The following is a 22,300-nucleotide window of genomic DNA, read 5'->3' on the forward strand; positions in this document are numbered from 1 at the left end:
AATTATTTAGGGCAATCAAGATCAGTAGATTTGGCTCAATTAAGTGGCTGTCTTAATTAACTGAAGTTTCATGAAAATAGTTTAATGGGTATTAAAAGAAAGACAAACTACTGTTTAACTGAGTAACAAATTATGTATTTAAATAATTAGTATATCTGTGCACTTGTAATGCTACTGTGACTAATTTCCTTTGAAATCAATAAAGTATCTATCTATCTGAAATATAGAACAAATTAGAGCACTATCAGCACTAGCACAGTACTATGAAACTATATTAGTTCCTAATAGTTATTGATGGAGGAATTCATTCATTGTACACCTTCATGTTCTTTTGATTGTAAATGAACAAAATCAGCACAGACACCAATTTTAGATAGTGGACTGCCTTCATACAATTTTTGATGATTGCATCCTCCAAATCTTTATTTTCATTGTAACATTCAAGACAGTTGTCAATACCTTCAAATTCTTCATAGTTCCTAGCTTGCTGAAGCAGTGAAATTTTCATTTTCACTCCTGGCTGTTTCTGGTATCTCCAAATCTGAATGCTTGAAACTGCAGTGAGCAAAACAGCTCTGAATTGTCTTGCTGCTTATTTCTCGTCAACTATCAGTGACAAAAATCATCGTGTTTTAAACACACACGCAACTGATACTGTCAAAAATGCATGGGAATGACACTAGTTAGAACTATTCGGCAGCAGTCTGCTGCCCCAAATAGTGTCCTAAATAAACAAAGGTAATTCCAGCTACTTAATTAGTTTTTGTTTAAAAATTGTTCCAAAGAAGCTGCTGTCCTGATTAACTGATGGCCCAATTGACTGGAATCCACTCTATGGTGTAGTCATACTCCACTCTTCACATGAACTATTGACTGCATACATTAATTTTGATGATTGTGTTTTGGTTGTGTAGTATGGTGTTTTTTGTCAGAGGAATTTTTCATGGACAGCCAGATGACATTTTTCCACATTGACTCTTATAAGTGATTAAAATTCTGTAGAAAGTTACTCTGAATATTTCACTTGGTTTAAATACTCTATATAAAAGATTGAATCTTTGTCACATTACTTATAGTTTCAAGAAGGGCACTGCTTTTAAATTAGGAATGCTGAAATAGTACGTTATTAATTAGTAAATAAATATACAGTTGCCGGAAAAAGTTTGTGAACCCTTTGCAATTACCTGGTTTTCTGTCTTAATTACTCATAAAATGTGGTCTGATCTTCATCTAAGTCACAATAATAGACCCACACACTCTGCCTAAACTAATAACATAAACATTTGTACTTTTCATGTCGTTATTGAGTGCATTGTTGAATCATTCACAGTCCAGTCTGAAAAAAGTGTGTGAACCTCTTATGCTTAATAACTGGTAGAATCTCTGTTAGCAGGAATAACCTCCTCCAAAAATTTCCTGTAGCTGCTGACTTGCACAATGGCAAGGAGGAATTTTAGACCGTTCCTCCATACAAAACTGTTTCAGTTCATCAATATTTCTGAAACACTTTGCATGAACAACCCTCTTCAGGTCACGCCACAGTATCTCACTTGGGTTAAGGTCTGAACTCTGACTTGGCCATTCTAAAACAAGAATTTTCTTCTTTTTAAACCATTTTGTTGTTGATTTACTCTTGTGTTTTGATCATTGTCTTGTGGCATCACCCAACTTCTAGTTAGCTTCAGGTGATGGACTGCTACCCTGACATTCTCCTGTAAAATGCCTCGATACAATTTTGAATTTATGTTCCCTCAATGATTGCAAGCTGTCCAGGTCCTGAGATAGCAAAGCAGCCCCAAACCATGTTGCTCCTTTCACAGTTGGGGTGAGGTTTTGGTGTTGGTGTGTAGTGCCCTTTTTCGTCCAAGTATAGCAGTGTGCATTCTGCCAAAAAGTTCAACTTTTGTCTCATATGCCCACAGAACATTGTCCCAGAAGCGTTGTGGAACATCCAGGTGGTTCTTTGCAAATGTACAGCAATTTTTTCTTAGGTAGGGCTTATGTTTTAGGTTGAACATTATTCAATGTTTTTCTTATGGTGGACACGTGAACAGAGACTTTAGCAAGTTCCTAGAGACTTCTGCAAGTCTTTTGCTGTTACCCTTGGGTTCCTTTTCACCTCCTTCAACATTGGACATTGTACTCTTGCTGTGATCTTTGTAGAACACTCTCCCGAGGGGAGAGTGGCAACAGTACTGAATTTCCTCCATTTGTAGACAAATTCTCTACTGTGGACTGATGAACACTCAGGTCTTAGAAATGCTTTTGTAGCCTTTGGCACCTTCATGCACCTTTACACTTCCTCTTTGAAAGTTGTTTTGATTGAGGCATGGTACACATAAAAAGATCTTTCTTGAGAAGAGCAGGGTCTGTTAGTAACCTGACTTTGTGTCTTTTTTATTGGGCAGGGCACTTCTACAACCCATGCCTGCAATCTCACCTCATTGACTGGAACACCTGACTCCAAATAGCTTTTGTAGAAGGCATTACCCCAGAAGTTCACGTACTTTTTTGAACCTAGACAGTGATTGTTTAAATGGTGTACTCAGTACTGACGAGAAGAAATACATGTGTTTGTGTTTTATTAGTGTAGGCAAATTGTGTTTGTCTATTCTTGTGAGTTAGATGAGAATCACATTTTATGAGTAATTAATGCAGAAAAAAGGGAATTGTAAGGGGTTTACAAACTTTTTACTGCAACTGTATATCACGGCCCAGATGGGGTACCTGGCACAGTACTAAAGAGCTGTGCTGATTATTTGGCTGGAGTGTTCACCGATACCTTTAACTTCTTGCTTCAGCAGTCTGAGGTACCCACTTGCTTCAAGCAGGCTTCAATTACATTGGTGCCTAAAGAAGAACGTGGTAGTCTGCCTCAATAACTATCACAGTAGTACTTTGCATCCACTGTGATAAAATGCTTTGATAGGTTGATGATAAAACATAATAACTCCTGCCTGAGAAGTGACTTGGATCAGTTCAAATTTGCCTACTCTCACAACAGCTCGAGCAGATACCAATTCATTCGCTCTTCACTCAACCCTGGAATATCTGGACAGTGAAGATGTATACATCAGGATGCTCTTTATAGCTTGGCATTCAATACTAACATCCCTTCCAAATTAATCAATATGCTTCAAGCCTTAGGCCCTAATACCTCCTTGTGCAACTGGATCCTCGACTTCCTCACTTGTAGTCCCCAGTCCGTTTGGATTGGTAGCGATATCTCCTCCACAATCTTCATCAGTACAGGTGCATAAGGCTGTATGCTTAGCTTCCTGCTGTACTCACTTTATACTTATGACTGAGAGGCAAAGCACAGCTCTAATGCCATATCTAAGTTTGTTGTTGACACCACTGTCATTGGCTGAATCAAATGTGGTGACAAATTAGCACATAGGAAGTAGATTGAAAATCTGGCTGAATGGTGCCACAACAGCAACCTCTCAATGTCAGCAAGACCAAGGAGCGGATCTCTGGTTTCCTCCTATTGACTTCTGGAGGAGGAAACCTGAGGGCCATGTGCCAGTCCTCATCAGAGGTGAAAAGGGTCAGCAACTTTAAATTCCTCGGTGTTATCATTTCAGAGGATCTGTCCTGGATTCAGCATGCAAGTCCCATTACCAAGAAAGCAGTAGGATCTCTACTATCTTGGAACTTGGCAAAGATTCGGCATTCATTTAATGACAAACACCTTTAGATGTGTGGTGGATAGTGTATTGAGTGGTTGCATTATGGCCCAGTATAGAAACACCAATGCACTTAAACAGAAAAGCCTTCAAAAAGTAGTGGGAAAGGCCTAGTCTATAACAGGTAAAGCCCTCCCTACCATTGAGCACATCTACACAGAGCGCTGTTATAGAAAAGCAGCATTCTTCAAGGATCCCCACAATCCAGGCCGTGCTCTCTTGCTACTGCCTTCAAGAAGGTGGTACTGGAGCCTCAGGACCTACAATGCCAGTTTCTGAAATAGTTATTTCCCCTCAACCATCTGACATTTGAACCAGAAGGGATAACTTTGCTGAATTTAATTCACTCCATCACTGACCTGATCCCACAATTTATGGACTCACTTTCAAGGACTCTTCACCTCATGTTCTCAATATTTATTGCTTATTTAATCATCATGATTATTATTTTCTTTTTGTATTTACAATTTGTTGTCTTGCACGTTGGTTATTTGTCCGTCCCGTTGGATGCGGTCTTTCATTAGTTCTATTGTGTTTATTTGTGTTTGTGTTTATTGTGTGAATGTCTGCAAGAAAATGAATCTCAGGGTTGTATATGGTGATATATATGCACTTCAATAATTTACTTTGAACTTTAATAGTTTTATGAATTGAGTAGAATAAGATTGTAACAGATGTCTTTTTTCCCCTTTAAATATTCCAGGTAGCTGAGTCATTAGGAATAACTGAGCACATGAATAAGGAAAATCAGCAAGATGCAAGCGTGTCTCTGACCTATAAATTAGTGACTGTGGATGACCAAAACCATGTCAATTCACCTGCAGAGAAACATGTCATGGAGGTATCTGAAAATGAAAATATAAAGCAGTAATATTGGCTTCAGTCACTTAGAATAACTGCTAATTGCCTGTATTAGAACAATTATAAACAACTTTTCTTCAATAAAATATCGACTGGAAGAACTCATTGGGTCAACTGTAACATTAGAAAGCCCTTTCCCTCTCATAAATGCTGCTTGACCTGCTGAGTTCCTCCAGCAGATTGTTGTTCCAGATTCCAGCATCTGCAGTCTCTTGTTTATCTCCAGTTTCTTTAAATCTTTTAACTAGAGAAAATAGGAATCCAGATTCAATGAATTAGTAATTACAAACTATTGAGAGGATTTCATGCCATATCAACATATTCCTTGATTGTCTTGTTGCCTGGAAAGCTACTAAACTTTTATTTCAAATGAAGCAACTGAGTCTTCATGGCCATCTTGGGTAGAAAATTCCACAGGTTCACCATCATGTGAGTGAAGTAATTTCACCTCGTCTCAGTCTAAAGTAGCAAACTGATTATTTTCATACTGTATCTTGTGGTCCTAGACTCAGCCACATGAAATATCCTGCCTGCATCTAGACTGTTCAAGCCATTTGAGAAATTGGTAATATCTATTGTGGTCTTTTCTGTTTGCACATGTTTTATACATTCTTCTAATGCATCTGATGATTGGTGGCCAACAAATTATCAGTGACGGGCCTACATTGTAGATTTCCCTTCCTGAACTTTTTACTTTTCTCCTTGGTAATGAATCTTAAAACCTGTGTTTTTGACCAAGCTTGTGGTTACCTTCCCCGATGTCTCCTATGAGACAAGCTTTGTTCAGTAATTGACAATGGGACATTTTACTACATTGCCACACAAATGGAGCTCCTGTTATAAAGGGTTGATAGGAACTAACAATAATTTGCTCTTTGGTGCTTTATTTGGGCTTGCAAAGCCTGAGATTGTCCTGTCTGTCTGGTGGTATTTTCCTGTTAATTATTAACAACTATTAACTTGTATTTTCATGGAAAATATATTCACCACTCAGATATTAATTAGCAGCCTTTTGTGTTACAAAATCAAGTCCTAAACACTAACACCCAAAATCCTAAGATCAAGACTAAACACATTAATAATGGTAGAGCAGTAGATGCAGTGTATATGGATTTCAGCAAGGCGTTTGACAAGGTACCCCATGCAAGGCTCCAAGGATCCAAGGGGAAATTGCTTTGTGGATCCAGAACAGGCTTGCCCACAGAAGGCAAAGAGTAGTTGTAGAAGGGTCATATTCTTCATAGAAGTCGGTCACCAGTGGTGTGCCTCGGGGATCTGTACTGGGACCTCGTCTCTTCGTGATTGTTATTAATGACCTGGATAAGTGGAGGGATGGGTTAGTAAATTTGCTGATAACACAAAGGTTAGAGGTGTTGTGGATAGTGTGGAGGGTTGTCAGAGGTTATAGCGGGACATTGATAGGATGCAAAACTGGGCTGAGAAGAGGCAGATGGAGTTCAACCCATATAAATGTGAGGTGGTTCATTTTGGTAGGTCAAATATGATGGCAGAATATAGTATTAACGGTTAGACTCTTGGCAGTGTGGCCAATCAGAGGGATCTTGGGGTCCAAGTCCATAGGACACTCAAGGCTGCTCCGCAGGTTGACTCTGTGGTCAAGAACGCATACGGTGCATTGGCCTTCATCAATTGTGGGACTGAGTTTAGGAGCCGAAAGGTAATGTTGCAGCTATATAGGACCCTGGTCAGACCCCACTTGGAGTACTGTGCTGAGTTCTGGTTGCCTCACTATAGAAAGGATGTGGAAACCATCGAAAGGGTGCAGAGGAGATTTACAAGGATGTTGCCTGGATTGGGGAGCATGCTTTATGAGAATTGATTGAGTGAACTTGGCCTTTTTTCCTTGGAGTGATGGAGGATGAGAGGTGACCTGATAGAGGTATATAAGATGATGAGAGGCATTGATTGTGTGGCTAGCCAGAGGCTTTTTCCCAGGGTTGAAATGGCTAGCACGAGAGGGCACAGTTTTAAGATGCTTAGAAGTAGGTACAGAGGAGATAACGGGGTAGGTTTTTTATGCAGAGAGTGGTGAGTGCATAGAATGGGCTGCCGGCAACGGTGGTGGAGGCGGATAAGATAGGGTCTTTTAAGAGACTCCTGGACAGGTATATAGAGCTCAGAAAAATGGAGGGCTGTGGGTAACCCTAAGTTATTTCTCAGGTAAGGACATGTTTGGCACAGCTTTGTGGGCCGAAGGGCCTGTATTGTGCTGTAGGTTTTCTATGTTTCTATGTTAAATTCTTTTTATGACAATCCTTGAGAAATGTGCTTAGAAACTTCTGATTATTTAGAGATTTTTAAAATAATCTGTTTGCTTTTTTAGCAAGACTTTGGAGCATTATCCCCTTTAACAAAACGAATGAAAATTGATGATTCGATAGCAGGAACTGAAAGTAACTTGAACCAAAATGGAATAGAAATAACTGGTGAAGGACATTTACAAAGCTTAACTAATGCAACAGGTATATTAATTTAATTTTGCATTCTCTGTAATATGTTAAGATTTCAGTTTTATTTAGAAGGCTAGGATATGAATCTGCTGTTACTGAAACCATGTGCGACAGGGATCTTTTGCATAAATTTGGGTTTTAAGCACTTGGGCTCAGAGGGGCGCCATGTTAGCGTGATGTTATTACGGCTTGGGGTGTTGGAGTTCAATCCCGGGGTCATCTAACGAATCTCTACACCCGTGGAATGCTCGAGTTTTCTCCAGGTCCTCTGGCTAAGACATGCCAGGTAGGTTAATTGGTCATTGTAAATTGTCTGATGATTAGGTCAGGGTTGAATAGGGATTGTTGCATGCAGCTCAAAGGACTGGTAGGGCCTTTTCAGTGCTGTATGTCTAACTAAAATTAAATAAAAAGCCTGAATAAAGCATTACAGCTTTTTACATTTCCAAATTATGAACACAGCAAGAAGAATTTTAGTTCTGTATCATGAACATCTTCACATTTTGCATCATCATCACTATTGACTGCTTCCAGGTCAGATTAGATGCAGGTCAAAATTCCAACACTTTACAATTTCAGTCCTTCTTCAGAAACAAACACTAATGCATTCTGACATCTTTTTGACAGCTCTGATAAGAATACAATTTGATGCAAAAAAAAACAGCTGGGGACTTATGATACACTAGGAACTGATTGAGATAACATATTGCTTGCACTTGGGGCCCAAACATGTTTACTTGTGGTGCATTTTCCAAAAAGATGATTTTAACAATCTATCCTGTCTTAAGTTGCTTTTTAGAAATAATCCGTTTATGAAAAAAGTTCCCAAACTAAAAGAGGAAAATATGCTTGTTCTTTCAGAACATAGTTTTATGTGAAATTCTATAACCATTGTTAAATAAGGGAAAATTAGTTTTGTGCAATTTCTGATGCCTGCATTTTACAGCCCAACTAAAAATGCTTTTGCAGATGTAGGTGAGCAGGATTATTTATGGGTATGTGTAGTGAACAAGGCAATTGAAGTTATAATTTGCTACTTATATGATTTGTACAAATTTCTTGGGAGTAGTGTATGCATGCTACATTATTGGATTGTTTTATTTAGCTGTTTTATTTAAAACTAGTGTTTTCTTCTTTAGACAAGAAAGAAATTGAAAGCCCCGCCTTGAATGCTTGTGATCCACATACAGAGTATGGACCAACGGCAGATCAGGAGGTGGATAACCATTCTGATGGAGTGTTGCTTTCCGCGGATGTTAAGAGTTCCAGTTCCATGGAACAGTCTACTTCTGAGGAATTGTGTTATCAGGTGACTCAAGTAAACCTGTCGAATTCTCAACTTCCCCTGTTGGAAACCCACAATGAAGTCCTTAATAATACTATTCAGGGAGGAGATTTTTTAAGTATGGACACAGATCTTACAGCAGAGGAATTGGTTCAAGAACAATTGTCCAGTCAAAATATTTCCGAGCAGTTGAACAATGCTGAATTAACTCCCACTGTGGATGAAATGACCAATCAGAATTCACTACTTTCAGACATGGTTAAGGTCAGCCAAAAAGATTGCGAAGCAAGCAACTCTGTTCAGGATTTGCAGCATACTATCAACAGCCAGGATCCACTTGGCAATCAGGAACAAAGTGAGCAACTCAATGATTCTGACATAGCAGATCAAATGCAGCAGCTTGAGAAGGCTCTCTCTCAAGATGTGGAGCCCATAGGTCAGGATTGTCACAGGCAACATCATCAGACTGAACAGACTTTTGAAGCTGAAATTTCCCCCCAAGTAGTTCTCAATAGTCAGGTATCCTCTGAAGAAGTGAATGGGTTGCAAGTAGCAAATCAAAGTAAAATAATAGGTCACTTTGAAGAACCGAATGTGGATGAAAGAAATCATGAAAGTTCAGAAGATATTATAGAAAGTACAGTGACAGAAGATGGAGCATTAGAATTCCAACTGCCTGTTGGGGGTCAAGAGCTATTGTCCCAGGGACACGAGCAGATCTTCATTCAAACTTCTGAGGGTCTCATTGTGTCACATGAAGGAACAGCTGTTGTGTCACAGACATCTGAAGGCATTGTTATCGTAACTAATGCTGATGGTACTACAATGCACATACGAACACCTGATGGTGTTCCCTTTGAAACTGTTGAAGCACTTTTGGCAATGGATTCTGAAGGGCAAAGTGAAGGCTTGTTAGTCTCACAGACACAAACTGAAGTGGAACAATAACTTGAATGCCCTGACCTTCTGATTAGAAAAGCAAAAATAACTAAAAGGAGGTTTTTACGTGTTCTGTGAACTGATATAGTACAAAAATAAGGCTGTTCATTTTTGTAAAAGAAACTAGAGACCTTTTCCTGTTATGTTCTGGTGAACATTTATTAATTACTTAATGTATTTTTGTGTTAAACTTTATCATCCCCTGAGTTAACAAGTCTTGTACAAAACTGAGTAGAAGGTTTTGAGAGTGGTTACCCTCCATGTTGCAATGTGCATGGCAAGGTACGCAAGTTAATTTTATAAAATAAATCCAATTTTATTTATTGTTTTCTGGAACATACCCTTGACTGCAGTTGTCCAGAAAATGTGATGTTGCTGCACTGAAATTGAAAGCTTTCTTTGTATCTTTAACTCCTTATTGCTTATTCAATATACTTATTTTGCCAAAATAGCATTTGTATATGTTCTACTGCCTTTTTTTGAAACTGCCTTTAAAGGATTAATTGTACTCCCATGAAAAGGTTATAATAAATATAAATCTGTTACATTGGAAAAGTGAAATTTTTGTTAAAATTTTAATAGTTTAATCTTCGTCGTTCATCTCAAATGACAGGGAACATGCATATTATGTAGTAAACAAAATTTGTTTAGATCACTTGTAAATGATTGAAATCTTTAAATTTGCAAAAAGTCTACAAGTTTTTTGGTACTTCCTGATTTAAAACACTGAATTTATTTAAATTAGTCTTCATGACTGTTCTAAGTACAAGGAGGATAAAGTTTTTTCTCCACTAAACGTTTTACTGGGGTAGAGTTTTAACCACCAAATTTGATCACTTAGGAAATTAGACTTCAAGCAGTTGAGAACACAGTGCTTTTATTATGAACATTTACTGATTGGATAACCTGCTAAACAAAATAAATTGCTGAATATTAATACTGAACCACATCGGTTATGAAAACTGTGTGGCATCAACACATTTTTTGGGCTATGTATTTGTATATATTGAGTGCTTCTGTTTCAGTTCCAAAAACATTGCAAATATATGGACCTTGCTGCTTTAAGCTAAACTCTTTTTGGGACAATTGTTTTGTATTTCAGTCATTTACGTTTCTCCTCTGCTCCTGACATTGTTGCCATCTATTTGTAGTTGCCAACAAGGGCGTCTTCAGTCATTGTGTTTACAGTATTATATCCAAAAGCTTCAATTGAGGATCAAAATTTATGAGATGGCTAAGTTGCAAGCAGGAGTACTGGAGTAACATTAGTTATCACCTAAATTTAAATTTTGAGAACTGTAATTAAAATTAACCCTTCATTTAGCCTTAGTTATGAAGTTTTAAATGAGTCACTTCCCTTGTGCAGCATGTTTTCAATTATGCCTAGTAGACATTTCCTTCCCCCCCCCCCCCCCAAAATCTGGTTTGAATCTTGCATCTAATGTGAAACATGCTGTTTTTTTGTGTAAGTTTGCAAGAATGTGAAAATGGGAAAGTTACATCGCTACACTGTGTATATAGTGCTTACTACCCATGGTAGGCTGTTCATTAAAGATGTATTAAAGCCGTTGTGCATGTTCGTAGTTTCTAGTTTTGTTAGTGTATAACAAATCTTTATCAAAGGCTTGTAATTTGACTATTGTAAATAATGAAACTATTTAAAGATTGAAAATAGCAGAAAATGGAATTTATTTTCTATTTTTAATTATAATATACAAAGTATTTTGTAATGTCTTTGACTTATCAGTACATTGTAATCTTGACAGACAGTTTTGTTGCCTTAATTTGGGATGATTAAATGTCAAGTAACTGGATGATGGTTACAGTCACCTGATAATTTCATAAAAGGATGGAGTTAAATCATCTTTCACTTAAAATATTTGATATTTTTAAGGTTATTACAAAATGGAACTGCTCTTTGTCAAGGATCAGCTTTGTAACAGGCCAAAGTTTGGTTTGTACACTGTATTATGCACCATTGTTAAACTGTTATAAATATTTGCTGTAGAATTTTATGTAGACCATGTGGTTTTTTTTGGTAACATGGGTCTATATTTTTGAAAAGCTGCCTTTAATAGGATGATAAACCTATAAAGCCACCATCAAGCTCCGTTAAATATTAGCAATATATGGAACAGATTTTTTTTAAAAGCCACTTTTATTTTGCAGTTTTGCTCTTTGTTTTTCCATCGCTTGAGTGCAAGACAAATCATTAACAACCTTTCAGGACCATTGTTTAATAATTTGAACAAAATTATTTTTCAGCACAAGTATTTCAAGAGTTTCTTAAAAAAGGAAATAAATAAATATATTTTCTTTGTCGTTTGTCATACTCATTGTCTACTGAATTCTACCTTTTACAGTATACAAAATTTCATCGAAGAGTAAAACCTAGTAATTCTTGCCACATGGAGTTCATATTTACTCATGCACAAACCAATTTTCAAAAGTTTAGCTAAACAATCTTGGGTAAGCCTTAGTAGGTGTTTAGTTATGCCGAGCTAACTTTAATAAACATATGGTTTCAAAGTAAAAAATTCTATAAATAGGTGGTTTGTCTCCAACAATTATTTTGTAATAATTTTCAATTACGTTATAGAGCTCTGTGTCCTGTTTCCAGCAGCATACTTTCAACAAGGAATCTGGCCTTTTCTTCTATGTAAGGCTGGTACAGCCAGGAAGATAACTGTACCATCATAAGATCACAGCTATTAGTGTGGGCGATCTCTTGAACAATTAAACTCTTTAGCTGCAGTTCTTTTTGGTACATCTCCAGTAACTCAGCAGAGATTATATCTGAAACAGAAAGTGGTTAAATATCAAAAAAAGGTCATTTAACTTACAGCAGCAAGACTTCATACTTGTAATTTAAATGTAAAAGATTAAATTGATGATTTTATCATTTGTCAAAAGTTGTTCAGCCATGAAGTATTTTTTCTAGTCAACTAAAGTCGTTAGTAACTGGACATAAGACTCTGCTATTTGCTGTACTATACCTGGGCTCTGGACAGGTGGATTGATAACTTTAGTAGCAGGTGTAATTAATGGAAAACTGTAGGCATGGTCATTACGAGAGAAGGTGAAATTTAGGTTAAATTATGACTTGTAGGCCACCTTCCCTGTCATCTGGTATGCAAGTTATCATGGGCTGGGTATTGTAGAAAATAAATGTGTCAAGTTATTTGAAGGCATCAGATCCTAAGGAGCCACTCTACAAAACTGCAGGGGACAAGAAAGAATCAAGTGAATAATTTTAAAGCACTTTAGTATTTATGCAAAGCAAAAATGGGTGTTCACCAACAGGTGTATATTACTCTGTTTTCAAGTAAGCTTCATTTGCCTCATTTGAAAGTATATTTTTTAACTAACATAACCACAAAAAAAAAAATGGTATGGATTCCTGTAATTAGTTTTAGAATTGCAAAATACCCATCCATCAGTAGCTTGCAATTTAGTTACAATTCTACTTTTCCAAAGTACTAATGAAACCCTAGATTTTATTAATATTGAGAATGCTAATTATAGAAAATAATATTACATTTTGTGATAAGTTACCCTTACAGAAATATTTTGTGGGCCATGTGTGAAATAGAGGTATTGATCTTCCTGTTTCACCATAGTGGTAAGTGTCAAGATCATTTATTCCTTTCATAGTAGCACAAAGCTTTTCCATCTTCAATACCAATTTGTTCTGAAAAAGATTAAGTAAAGATTGTATTATGTGAACATGCATTTTACTCCAATTCTGTTAAGGCAACACTACCCTAGCTGTAAGAATACTCATCAGCTAGATAGCTAAGCAAATATAGTAGCTGAAACAAATTCAACACTTTTATTGATGACATTTGTGACTAGCAAAAAAGCTTTTAATTGCTTTAATTAATCAAATTCTATGGTAAATTTATTTTTCAAATAGTTCTAAATTTAAGAGGTTTGTTTTGGAAAATCAGATTAATAGGTATATTACTCATAGGCAAGAAGCAAGAGAATACTGCATTGGCTTTCATAAGTATATTTGTTCCTCAAGTATACATGAGTTTAACTTTGCCATGTACCAAACAAGTCCATGGCCCTTTAAAGAAAGTTTCAACAGAGCTAAACCATATTCAGAAATCACTGAAAATCCTCCTAACTTGATCTCCACTTTGTGCCTGGGATTAAGAGTCACCATAGTCCTTAACTGCAGTGGGTCACCCTTGAGCCAGTTTGTCACTTTACAATGCAATGCAAATCCATCATTAAAAATAGAAAATGCTTGAAATAGTAGGGTACAGCTGTAGGGAAGGAACCAGATAACATTTCAAATCAAAGATCTTCCATTAGAGTAATACTGATTTCTTTGTAGCTGTCACAATTCATTAGTCCTGCATTAGGCTTTGGTGTTAAAACTTATTTCATGCAATAAGTGCAGACTCGCTATACCTCAATGAAGCTGCTGCTCTTATTAGTTATACAGAAAGGTATTATAAATTTCCTCCCTCAAGCTGAAGGTAAAACTACATGCACTTTCTGAACATCATGGAAAACTGGATGAGGGAAAATAAAATATGAAAATGCAATACTGTAATCTAATTTTCAGCTACAAGGTTCCACTAATACAGGAAACATCAATTTGCAACTGTACTTCACTTTTTATTAATATGGAATTTGTTTTCATAGTGTATTTAAATTCATACCATTTTGTCAAGGAAATAAAGTAATTCAGTGCAATGTTCCTCAAGTTCTTTGTTGTATTCCAAAGTAGCCTTTTCATGATGAACAGTGAAATCATCATCAGATAGTTCCTGTCTGGTTTCACCACTCCTAAAGAAGTTAACAATGTAGAATGTCAATATCACTGGCTAAAGACAACACTAGAATGTGTAATGTTCTAATTGATACAAGTGAATAGTAAAGGGGAATAGTAAAATTTAGACTAGGCGTTCCCAAACTGGGGTCCACAGACCCCTTGGTTAATGGTAAGCCTCACTGGCAAAAAAAGTTTGGGATTTAATCTAAATTTTAATTAAGTCTGTCCAAATTTACTAAAGATGTTTCAGATTCAATCATTAATATTAGCTCAAAGGTGTTACTGATTCACATTTATCAAATCATAAATTAAGTACTGAGTTATTTCAGTTTATTATTAATAATGTATTACAGGTATCTCTATTCTGAACAGAATGATGAAATTTGTAAATGTTCATATTTCTTTGTTTGCAAATTGCAAATCAGATTTGCTCCAGGACAAAATGTCTTAAGTTTAGAAACATTCAAAACATAACAATATTCAGACTCTTTGTAAACTTATTTTCTAAAGAATATTACAAAGCAATATTAATGATTTTTAAGGTATAATGGCGTAACCTGTATATTGTGGAAATGCAAGGCAGGAGGTGATGAATTCATTTTCCATATCACCACTGAGTAAAAATGTTTTTATTTAAAATGAAGCAATATTTCAATATGTAAAATGTGCAAAAATACTTACTTGTGGTTGAGTTTAATGTTAACAATTTTATTTGCGAGTGAGAATCCTTCATTGTTGTAACTTTCCCATTTCAGTATGAGATTATGCCAATCCGCAGCATTGTCCTTTATCTTTCTGGAACTGTTACTCAAGTCTGGTTTTCTTGGAGTCATTAAACCTAAATTAAGACATGTCTCTTTTTAAGAAAAAAAATTCTACACAGTGCCAAATAGAATCGTAACGGAGCTGCCATTAATATACTACATATGTTCATAGGTGTAACAATTTGCACATACTTGGCACCTTTAGTGCATCAAGAAGTTTACAAGGAGTATTTTCAAGCAAAATTTCACATGGAAATGCCAGGACTAGTCAGATGAGTAAGAGAGGAGAATTTGGGAGAGCCCAATCTTGGAGCTGAGGTAGCTGAATGATCTGTTATAAATAGTGGTGTGGACAGAACTGGGGATGGTTCAGATTTCAGAACTGAAGCAGTGCATGCTTTGAAAGAGAGAACACAACTACAGCTGTGATGATCCCTGATCCCTGATTATCTCCATCTTAGAGGCAAATGTTAGACTGCCTTTAAAGAGAGTGAATCCTTGCAAGGCAGAAGATCCCGATGGAGTACCTTGTAAGGCTCTGAAAACCTGCGCCAACCAACTAGCGGGAGTATTCAAGGACATTTTCAACCTCTCACTGCTATGGGCAGAAGTTCCCACTTGCTTCAAAAAGGCAACAGTTATACCAGTGCCTAAGAAGAATAATGTGGGCTGTCTTAATGACTATTGCCCGGTAGCGCTCACATCAACAGTGATGAAATGCTTTGAGAGGTTGGTTATGACTAGACTGAACTCCTGCCTCAGCAAGGACCTGGACCCATAGCAATTTGCCTATCGCCGCAACAGGAGACGCAATCTCAATGGTTCCCCACATGGCTTTAGACCACTTAAACACAAACACCTACGTCAGGATGCTGTTCATCGACAATAGCTCAGCATTTAATACCATCATTCCCACAATCCTGATTGAGAGGTTGCAGAACCTGGGCCTCTGTACCTCCCGCTGTAATTGGATCCTCAACTTCCTATATGGAACACCACAGTCTGTGCAGATTGGTGATAAAATATCCTCCTCGCTGACAATCAACACTGGTGCACCTCAGTGTTGTGTGCTTAGCCCACTGCTCTACTCTCTGTATACACATGACTGTGTGGCTAGGCATAGCTGAAATACCATCTCTAAATTTGCTGACGACACAACCATTGTTGGTAGAATCTCAGGTAGTGACAGGAGGGCGTACAGGAGTGAGATATGCCAACTAGTGGAATGGTGCCACAGCAACAACCTGGCACTCAATGTCAGTAAGATGAAAGAGCTGATTGTGGACTTCAGTAAGGGTAAGACGAAGGAACACTTAGAGGGATCAGAAGTGGAGAGAGTGAGCAGCTTCAAGTTCCTGGGTGTCAAGATCTCTGAGGATCTAACCTGTTCCCAACATAATGATGTAGTTATAAAGAAGACAAGACAGCAGCTATACTTTATTAGGAGTTTGAAGAGATTTGGCATGTCAACAAATACACTCAAAAACTTCCATAATTGTACTGTGGACAGCATTCTGACAGGCTGCATCACTGTCTGGTATAGAGGGGCTACTGCACAGGACCAAAAGAAGCTGCTGAAGGTTGTAAATCTGGTCAGCTCCATCTTGGGTACTAGCCTACAAAATATCCAGGACATCTTTAGGGAGCGGTGTCTCAGAAAGGCAGCGTCCATTATTAAGGACCTCCAGCATCCAGGGCATGCCCTTTTCTCACCATCAGGTATGAGGTACAGAAGCCTGAAGGCACACACTCAGCGATTTAGGAACAGCTTCTTCCCCTCTGCCATCCAATTCCGAAATGGACATTGAAACTTTGGACACTACCTCACCTTTTTTAATATACAGTATTTCTGTTTTTGCACTTTTTAAAAAACTATTCAATATATGTAATTGATTTACTTGTTTTATTATTTTTGTATTATTAATTATTTCCTCTCTGCTAGATTATGTATTGCATTGAACTGCTGCTACTAAGTTAACAAATTTCATGTCACATGCCAGTGATAATAAACCTAATCTGATTCCGAAGTTGTAACTAGTCAGAAGGCTGCAAGAGATTCCACACAGAGAGAGTGAGAGAATTTTTGATTTGGATGATTATTTTAACATGTAGCAGAAAAAGCTGGTTGATTTGACTGGTTTCTGTTACTAAAGCCCTTCATAAAGAGATTAACGTTGTTACACAAATGCTGCCTGCCTAGAGTATTTCCATTATTTTCTGTTTTACTTCAGACTTCCAATTTTTGTAATATTTTGGTTTATGCTTCAGGATTTTAAAATGAAAGTTTCTGAAGGACCAGAAGCTCATGTAAGTCAGTAATCACAAGGTTTAAATTTAAATAGCATGACAATGCAACCTTTTAAATTGTATTGTTACCAAGGGAGACTAGACAAAAATGTTACTCATTTAAGAACAGAATTGTTCAGCAACAGATGACCCAAGGCAGAACTGGGTTTAGAGCTCTAAGGGAGCTATAAGCAGCAGACCAAGCAATACAACCAAAATGCATTTTAAACTTCTTGAAGTCAAACAATAAACATGAACCATTTCATTCTTGTTCAATTATTAGAGAGAACAATGGACCTTTTTTTTTAAAACATTAATTCATGATATATAGATGTCACCAGGAGAGGCACACACTGCCCTTGGGAATGTTGACCTTTTGGTATCCGATGATAGAGGTACTCCCATAATGCTGTTAAGTCAGCAATTTCATTTTTTACATACAGCTATCGTAATGGAATAGCTATCTTTCTAGATCATGATGATCTGTGACATAAAGGGGAATTTGCAGATGGTGGTGTTGCTGCTCCAAGTTGGACAAGGTAGTCTGGGAAATCCTATCAGAATCACAGTGAATGGTGACTGTGTTGAAAATCAGTATTTCAGATGGGATGTCTATTATGCAGGCAACACACACTTGAATTTCCAGCATCTGCAGAATTTCTGTTGTTTGTCTATCATGCAGGCTGCTTTGGTGTCGAGCCTCAAGTTTTTTTCAACTGAAAGTAAAAGTACTGTATTCCATCATGCTTTTATGTTTCTTAAATGATATAATAGCATTGGGAGTCTAAGGAAAGAATCACATTTTCTTTGTATGCCTCGACTCCAGAAAAAGAAAGCCCTTATTGCTTGCATTAGCCAGCAAGTATAGTTGAGGCTTGGTAGCTGAGACTGATAAATGAATCAGAGGATATGGTGGTTGGGATGACTGGAGGAAAGTGTACTTCAATGTTGCAGTCTGGATGCCTGATTCCTATCATGTTAGATTATAAGTTTTACTTTCACTGACTATTTAGCAAACACATTGTATTTTCTAAACTATATTTGAGACAAATATACTAGATGCAAACAAAACACAGCTAACATTTTATTATTTAAGGTTAAGGTATCACAAATTTTTAAATGCACTCTGGCCAGTTAAGAGCTCAATAATACCTTGCTATTTCCTTAATTGATTTAGGTGAATTTTAAGCACATCTTGAATTTGCTTTTCTAGAGCTCTCATACATTTAAGAGTCATTATATGCATAGTACATATGGCAGCTTATCTTGCTGTACTTAATTTAAAATTTACGAGCAAAGACACATTTATCCTGGATGTGATGGTTTAGGAAAATACCAAAGATAATCAGAATCCTTAAAATATTGTTTCGACAAAATTAAATATGCAACTTATAGAGTGCTACAAAACAGGTCACCTTTTAGACATAATCAGAGCACTACAACACAAAAACCGATATTTTGGCCCATCTAGTCCATGCTGTGCTGTTATTCTGCTTAGTCCCATCGGCCCAGACCTGCCCTACCCCTCTAATCCATTATCTTATCCAAACTTCTGTTAAATATTGCAATCAAACCCGTGTCTACCACTAACACTGACAGCTTGTTTCTCCTTTTGAGTGAAGATGTTCCCTTTAACTATTTCACCTTTCACCCTTAACCTATGACATCTAGTTCTTTCGCCCAACCTCAATGAGAAAAGCCTACTTGCATTTACCTATCTATACCCCTCATAATTTTGTATACCTCTATCAAATTGCTCCTCATTCTCCTATGCTGTGGGGAATAGTCCTAACCTATTCAAGCTTTCCCTATAACTTGGGTCCTCAAGTCCCACCAACATTTTGTAAATTTTCTCTGCGCTCTCTCAATCTTCCTGACATGCTGTAGGTGACCAGAAATGCACACAGTATTTCAAATTAGGCCTCGCCAATATCTTGTACAGCTTCAAATAAATATTCCATCTACTGTGATTTATGAAGGCCAATGTGTCAAAAGCTCTCTGCGAATCCTATCTACCCGTAACGTGACTTCCAAGTAATTATGGATTTTTATTCCCAGATCCCTGTTCTACTGCACTCCTCAGTGCCCTACTGTTCACTGTGTACAACCTACCCTGGTTTGTCCTCCCAAAGAACAACTCTTAGTTGTCTGCATTAAATTCCATTTTTTCCAACCCATTTTTCCAACTGGTCCAGTATCTCCCACAAGTTTTGTGGCCTTCCCCACTGTTCACTATCCCCCAAACTTGGTGCTTTCTGCATATTTGCTGATCCAATTTACCACATTATTATCCAAATCATAAATATGGGATGACAAACAACAGACACAGCACTGATCCCTGCAGCACACATGTCAGGGAGGCAGCCATCTACTACCGTCTCTGGCTTCTGCTAAGCCAATGTTGAATCGACTTTACTACATCCTGAATGACAAGTAACTAAACCAGCCTCCCATGTTGGGGCTTTGTCAAAGGTGTTGTCTACATAGAATTTAGCAATGTACAGCACCTTTCCTTCAACTTTCCTGGTAACTTCCTTGAAAAACTATAACATAGGTTAGACATGACCTATTATGCAAAAAAGCCATGTTAAATTAATAAGTGTTAACCTTAGTTAAAAGAAAATCATAACTCAGCACAGAAAACAATCTCTTCCTACAAAGTCAATGTAAACATTTACACTAATTCCATGTTTATGCCTCCATATTCACTTAAACTTCCTCCACCCCACTCACCCCACCAGATTATACTACACAGATACAGACATAATAGGTACAATTGACCACAGCCAAATAACCTACTAACCTATACATTTGTGAGATGTGGAAGGAAATTGCAGCACCTGGAAACATATGGAGGAAGTGCAAATTCAGGCAGCACTGGAGGTCAAATTGAACCTAGGTTGCTGGAGCTGTGAGACTGAATAAACCTGTCAGTCTAAGGGACCTTGCACATCATTAAAAGCTAATAGGTAGGAGTAACAAGTGATCAAGAAAGCAAATAGTGGCCCTTTATGAGAAGATTTGGCAAAACCAATCACCTAGCTGTACTCCTTGCATATAGGCAGACACTGAGGACCTCATCACCAGGGCCAAGAACCATGAAGGTATGTATGTTCAGGGAAGGTGGAGGAGCATTATCAGAGCTTGTTTGAATCAGTGGACTGGACCTTGTTCAGAGAATCATCTTCAACCTGAATAGGGTTAAGTCATCTTCATCGAGACCGATGTAGATGAATGTACGCCTTTGAAAACATAACAAGTCTTCCCAACTGAAGCCCTGACCACGAGATCCGTAGTCTGCTGAGGGCAAGATCTTTGACGTTCAGGACTGGTGATCCACAATCATTCAGGATGGCTAGGTACAGTATAACCTACAGTGGGCCACTGTGAGAGTGAAAAGGCAATTCCATGTACAGTTTGAGACACTATTAGATCTACAGTAGCTGTGGCAGGGCTTGCATGCCATTACTTCCTATAAGGTGAAACCAAATGGCATAAATGGCAGTGATGCTTCTTTTCCTAATATGCTCAATGCCTTTTATGATTGCTTTAAAGGGAAGAATAACACTATCTCTGTGCACATCCCCACAGTAACTGGCATCCTCATGATCTCTGTTTCAAAGGCCAATATCAGACCATCCTGTAAGAGGGTGAACCTTCATAAGGTGTCAAACCCCAAGCTGTACCTGGCAGGGTACTGAAAGTCTAAGCCGACCAAATGACTGGAGTGTTCAAAGACGTCTTGAAACTTTCATTGCTGCAGTTGGAGGTTCCCACCTAATTCAAAAAGGCATCAAACATTATCAATGCACCAAGAAAAGTGCAAGCTGTGAGAATGACCATCACCCCGTGGCACTTAAATCTACTGTGGTGAAGTTCTTTGAGATGTTAGTCGTGGCTAGAGTTAACTCCTGCCTGAGCAAGGACCTGAACTTGCTGCGGTGTCCATTATTAATGACACTCACTATCCAGGATATGCCTTCTTCTCATTAATATTGGGCAGGAAGCACTCCCCATCGTGGGCTGAAGATACACACAACGTTTTAGGAACAGTTTCTTCCTCTCTGACATCAGATTTCTGAACAGTTCGTGAATATCTCAGTATTCCACTTATGCATTACTTAGCTTTTCTATCTCCGGCAATATACTGCTGTGAAAAACAACAAATTTCTCAACATATGCCAATTATAATATTCTTGATTCTGAAAGGGAACCAATATCTTACTACAACAAGAGGACATAATGTGGAATATTGGTTTCCTTTCGAAGGATTTACTTGAGCAAGGGGAACATGATGAAGTCATTAGATATATGCCAAGGATAGTATAAAAGAAATGCGTAGATTATGTCTTAATTCTTTAGAATTTCGAATAAGAAGAGTCATTAAAACTTACAAAATTCTTAGATTTCAACCGGCTGGACGAAGGAAGATCTCCGCCAGTGGAAGAATTTAAAACAAGAGGATGCAGTCTCAGAGTACGGCGTAGGACATTAGATGAAATATTTGCACAGAGATGGCGATGAATCTTTGGAATTCCTTACCCTGGAGTGCTGTGGGAGCGAGGGGTGGAAGGGCGGCTACTGACTAAGCTGAAAACAGAGTTGTAAGCTTTCTGAATCTTTCGGGATGTACGGATATCAGGAAAATGACATTGGGATAGCAGAACAGGGTCAAAGGGCCAAATGCTCCTAGCTCCGTTTTAAACATAAGTCACATGGAAGCACAACAGATTCATGTGCAAAACATTTAAGGCGTACCTTCCATTTTCAAAAGCCGCGTAGAGTACAGACCACATCGGAATCCACAATAACTGGGCACTTCCGTTCCACCGCCTCTCTTGCTCCGCACTCGGCGCCGCGGCTTTCCTATCTTGATTCGCTAATGTTGCAAAGTTGCTCGTGTTGGATTGGAGAAGTGTTTGCGGTGGGGAGGGAGCTGGTTTGACTGGTTACTCGGACCTAAAGAGGCGGGATTTCCAGCGCTTTGTTAGCGGATTCGTCATGTGGTCAAGGCGTAAAGGCTTAAGGAGCATAACAAATACAGCAAGACGGCGCAAGGTGACCAGGAATGGGATTTGCATGCAAGCCGCTGTAATTGGTGGAAATGCGCAACAATTCAGGATTGGTGAACTGGCTGAATGACGGTATAGTTAGGAGGTGTTGTGATTGGTGGAGCGTGGACGCAGACAGATGAAGAGGTGATTGGTGGAGCGCGG

At 38.0% G+C, this 22,300-nt stretch overlaps 2 protein-coding genes across 3 annotated transcripts in view; one reads left to right on the forward strand and one right to left on the reverse strand.

Moving 5' to 3' along the window:
* znf839 (zinc finger protein 839) overlaps positions 1–10,596 on the forward strand; it is a 38,812-nt gene extending 28,216 nt beyond the window's left edge. The window contains exons 6-8 of the mRNA XM_063047476.1: positions 4,393–4,530; positions 6,895–7,033; positions 8,161–10,596. Of these exons, the coding sequence (XP_062903546.1) occupies positions 4,393–4,530; positions 6,895–7,033; positions 8,161–9,254 (1,371 nt within the window). The 3' untranslated portion in view covers positions 9,255–10,596. The remainder of the gene's footprint in view (positions 1–4,392; positions 4,531–6,894; positions 7,034–8,160) is intronic.
* A 188-nt stretch (positions 10,597–10,784) lies between these two features.
* On the reverse strand, positions 10,785–22,136 carry cinp (cyclin dependent kinase 2 interacting protein). Of its 2 annotated transcripts, XM_063047495.1 has the most exons (6): positions 21,843–22,136; positions 20,771–20,861; positions 14,716–14,872; positions 13,922–14,048; positions 12,807–12,936; positions 10,785–12,041 (listed from the first exon to the last, which is right to left on the reverse strand). In XM_063047495.1, exons 3-6 carry the CDS (start codon positions 14,865–14,867, stop codon positions 11,839–11,841), a joined length of 612 nt encoding a protein of 203 aa, XP_062903565.1. In that variant the 5' UTR covers positions 14,868–14,872; positions 20,771–20,861; positions 21,843–22,136; the 3' UTR covers positions 10,785–11,838. The 2 variants fall into 2 exon arrangements, with proteins under 2 accessions (XP_062903565.1, XP_062903558.1); XM_063047488.1 differs by lacking the exon at positions 20,771–20,861 and having other exon boundaries at positions 21,843–22,135.
* Positions 22,137–22,300: the final 164 nt, after the last annotated feature.

Source organism: Mobula hypostoma, chromosome 1 (genome assembly GCF_963921235.1).
Source record: "Mobula hypostoma chromosome 1, sMobHyp1.1, whole genome shotgun sequence".
Classification (NCBI taxonomy): Eukaryota; Metazoa; Chordata; class Chondrichthyes; order Myliobatiformes; family Myliobatidae; genus Mobula; species Mobula hypostoma.

Bases quoted from the DNA above. Each gene is read 5' to 3' on its own strand.
- cinp (XM_063047488.1), bottom strand. The intron at 14,049-14,715 runs GTAAGTATTTTT...TAACTTCTTTAG, and splicing joins AACATTAAACTCAACCACAA to GAGTGGTGAAACCAGACAGG. The intron at 12,937-13,921 runs GTATGAATTTAA...AATCTTTTTCAG, and splicing joins TTTATTTCCTTGACAAAATG to AACAAATTGGTATTGAAGAT.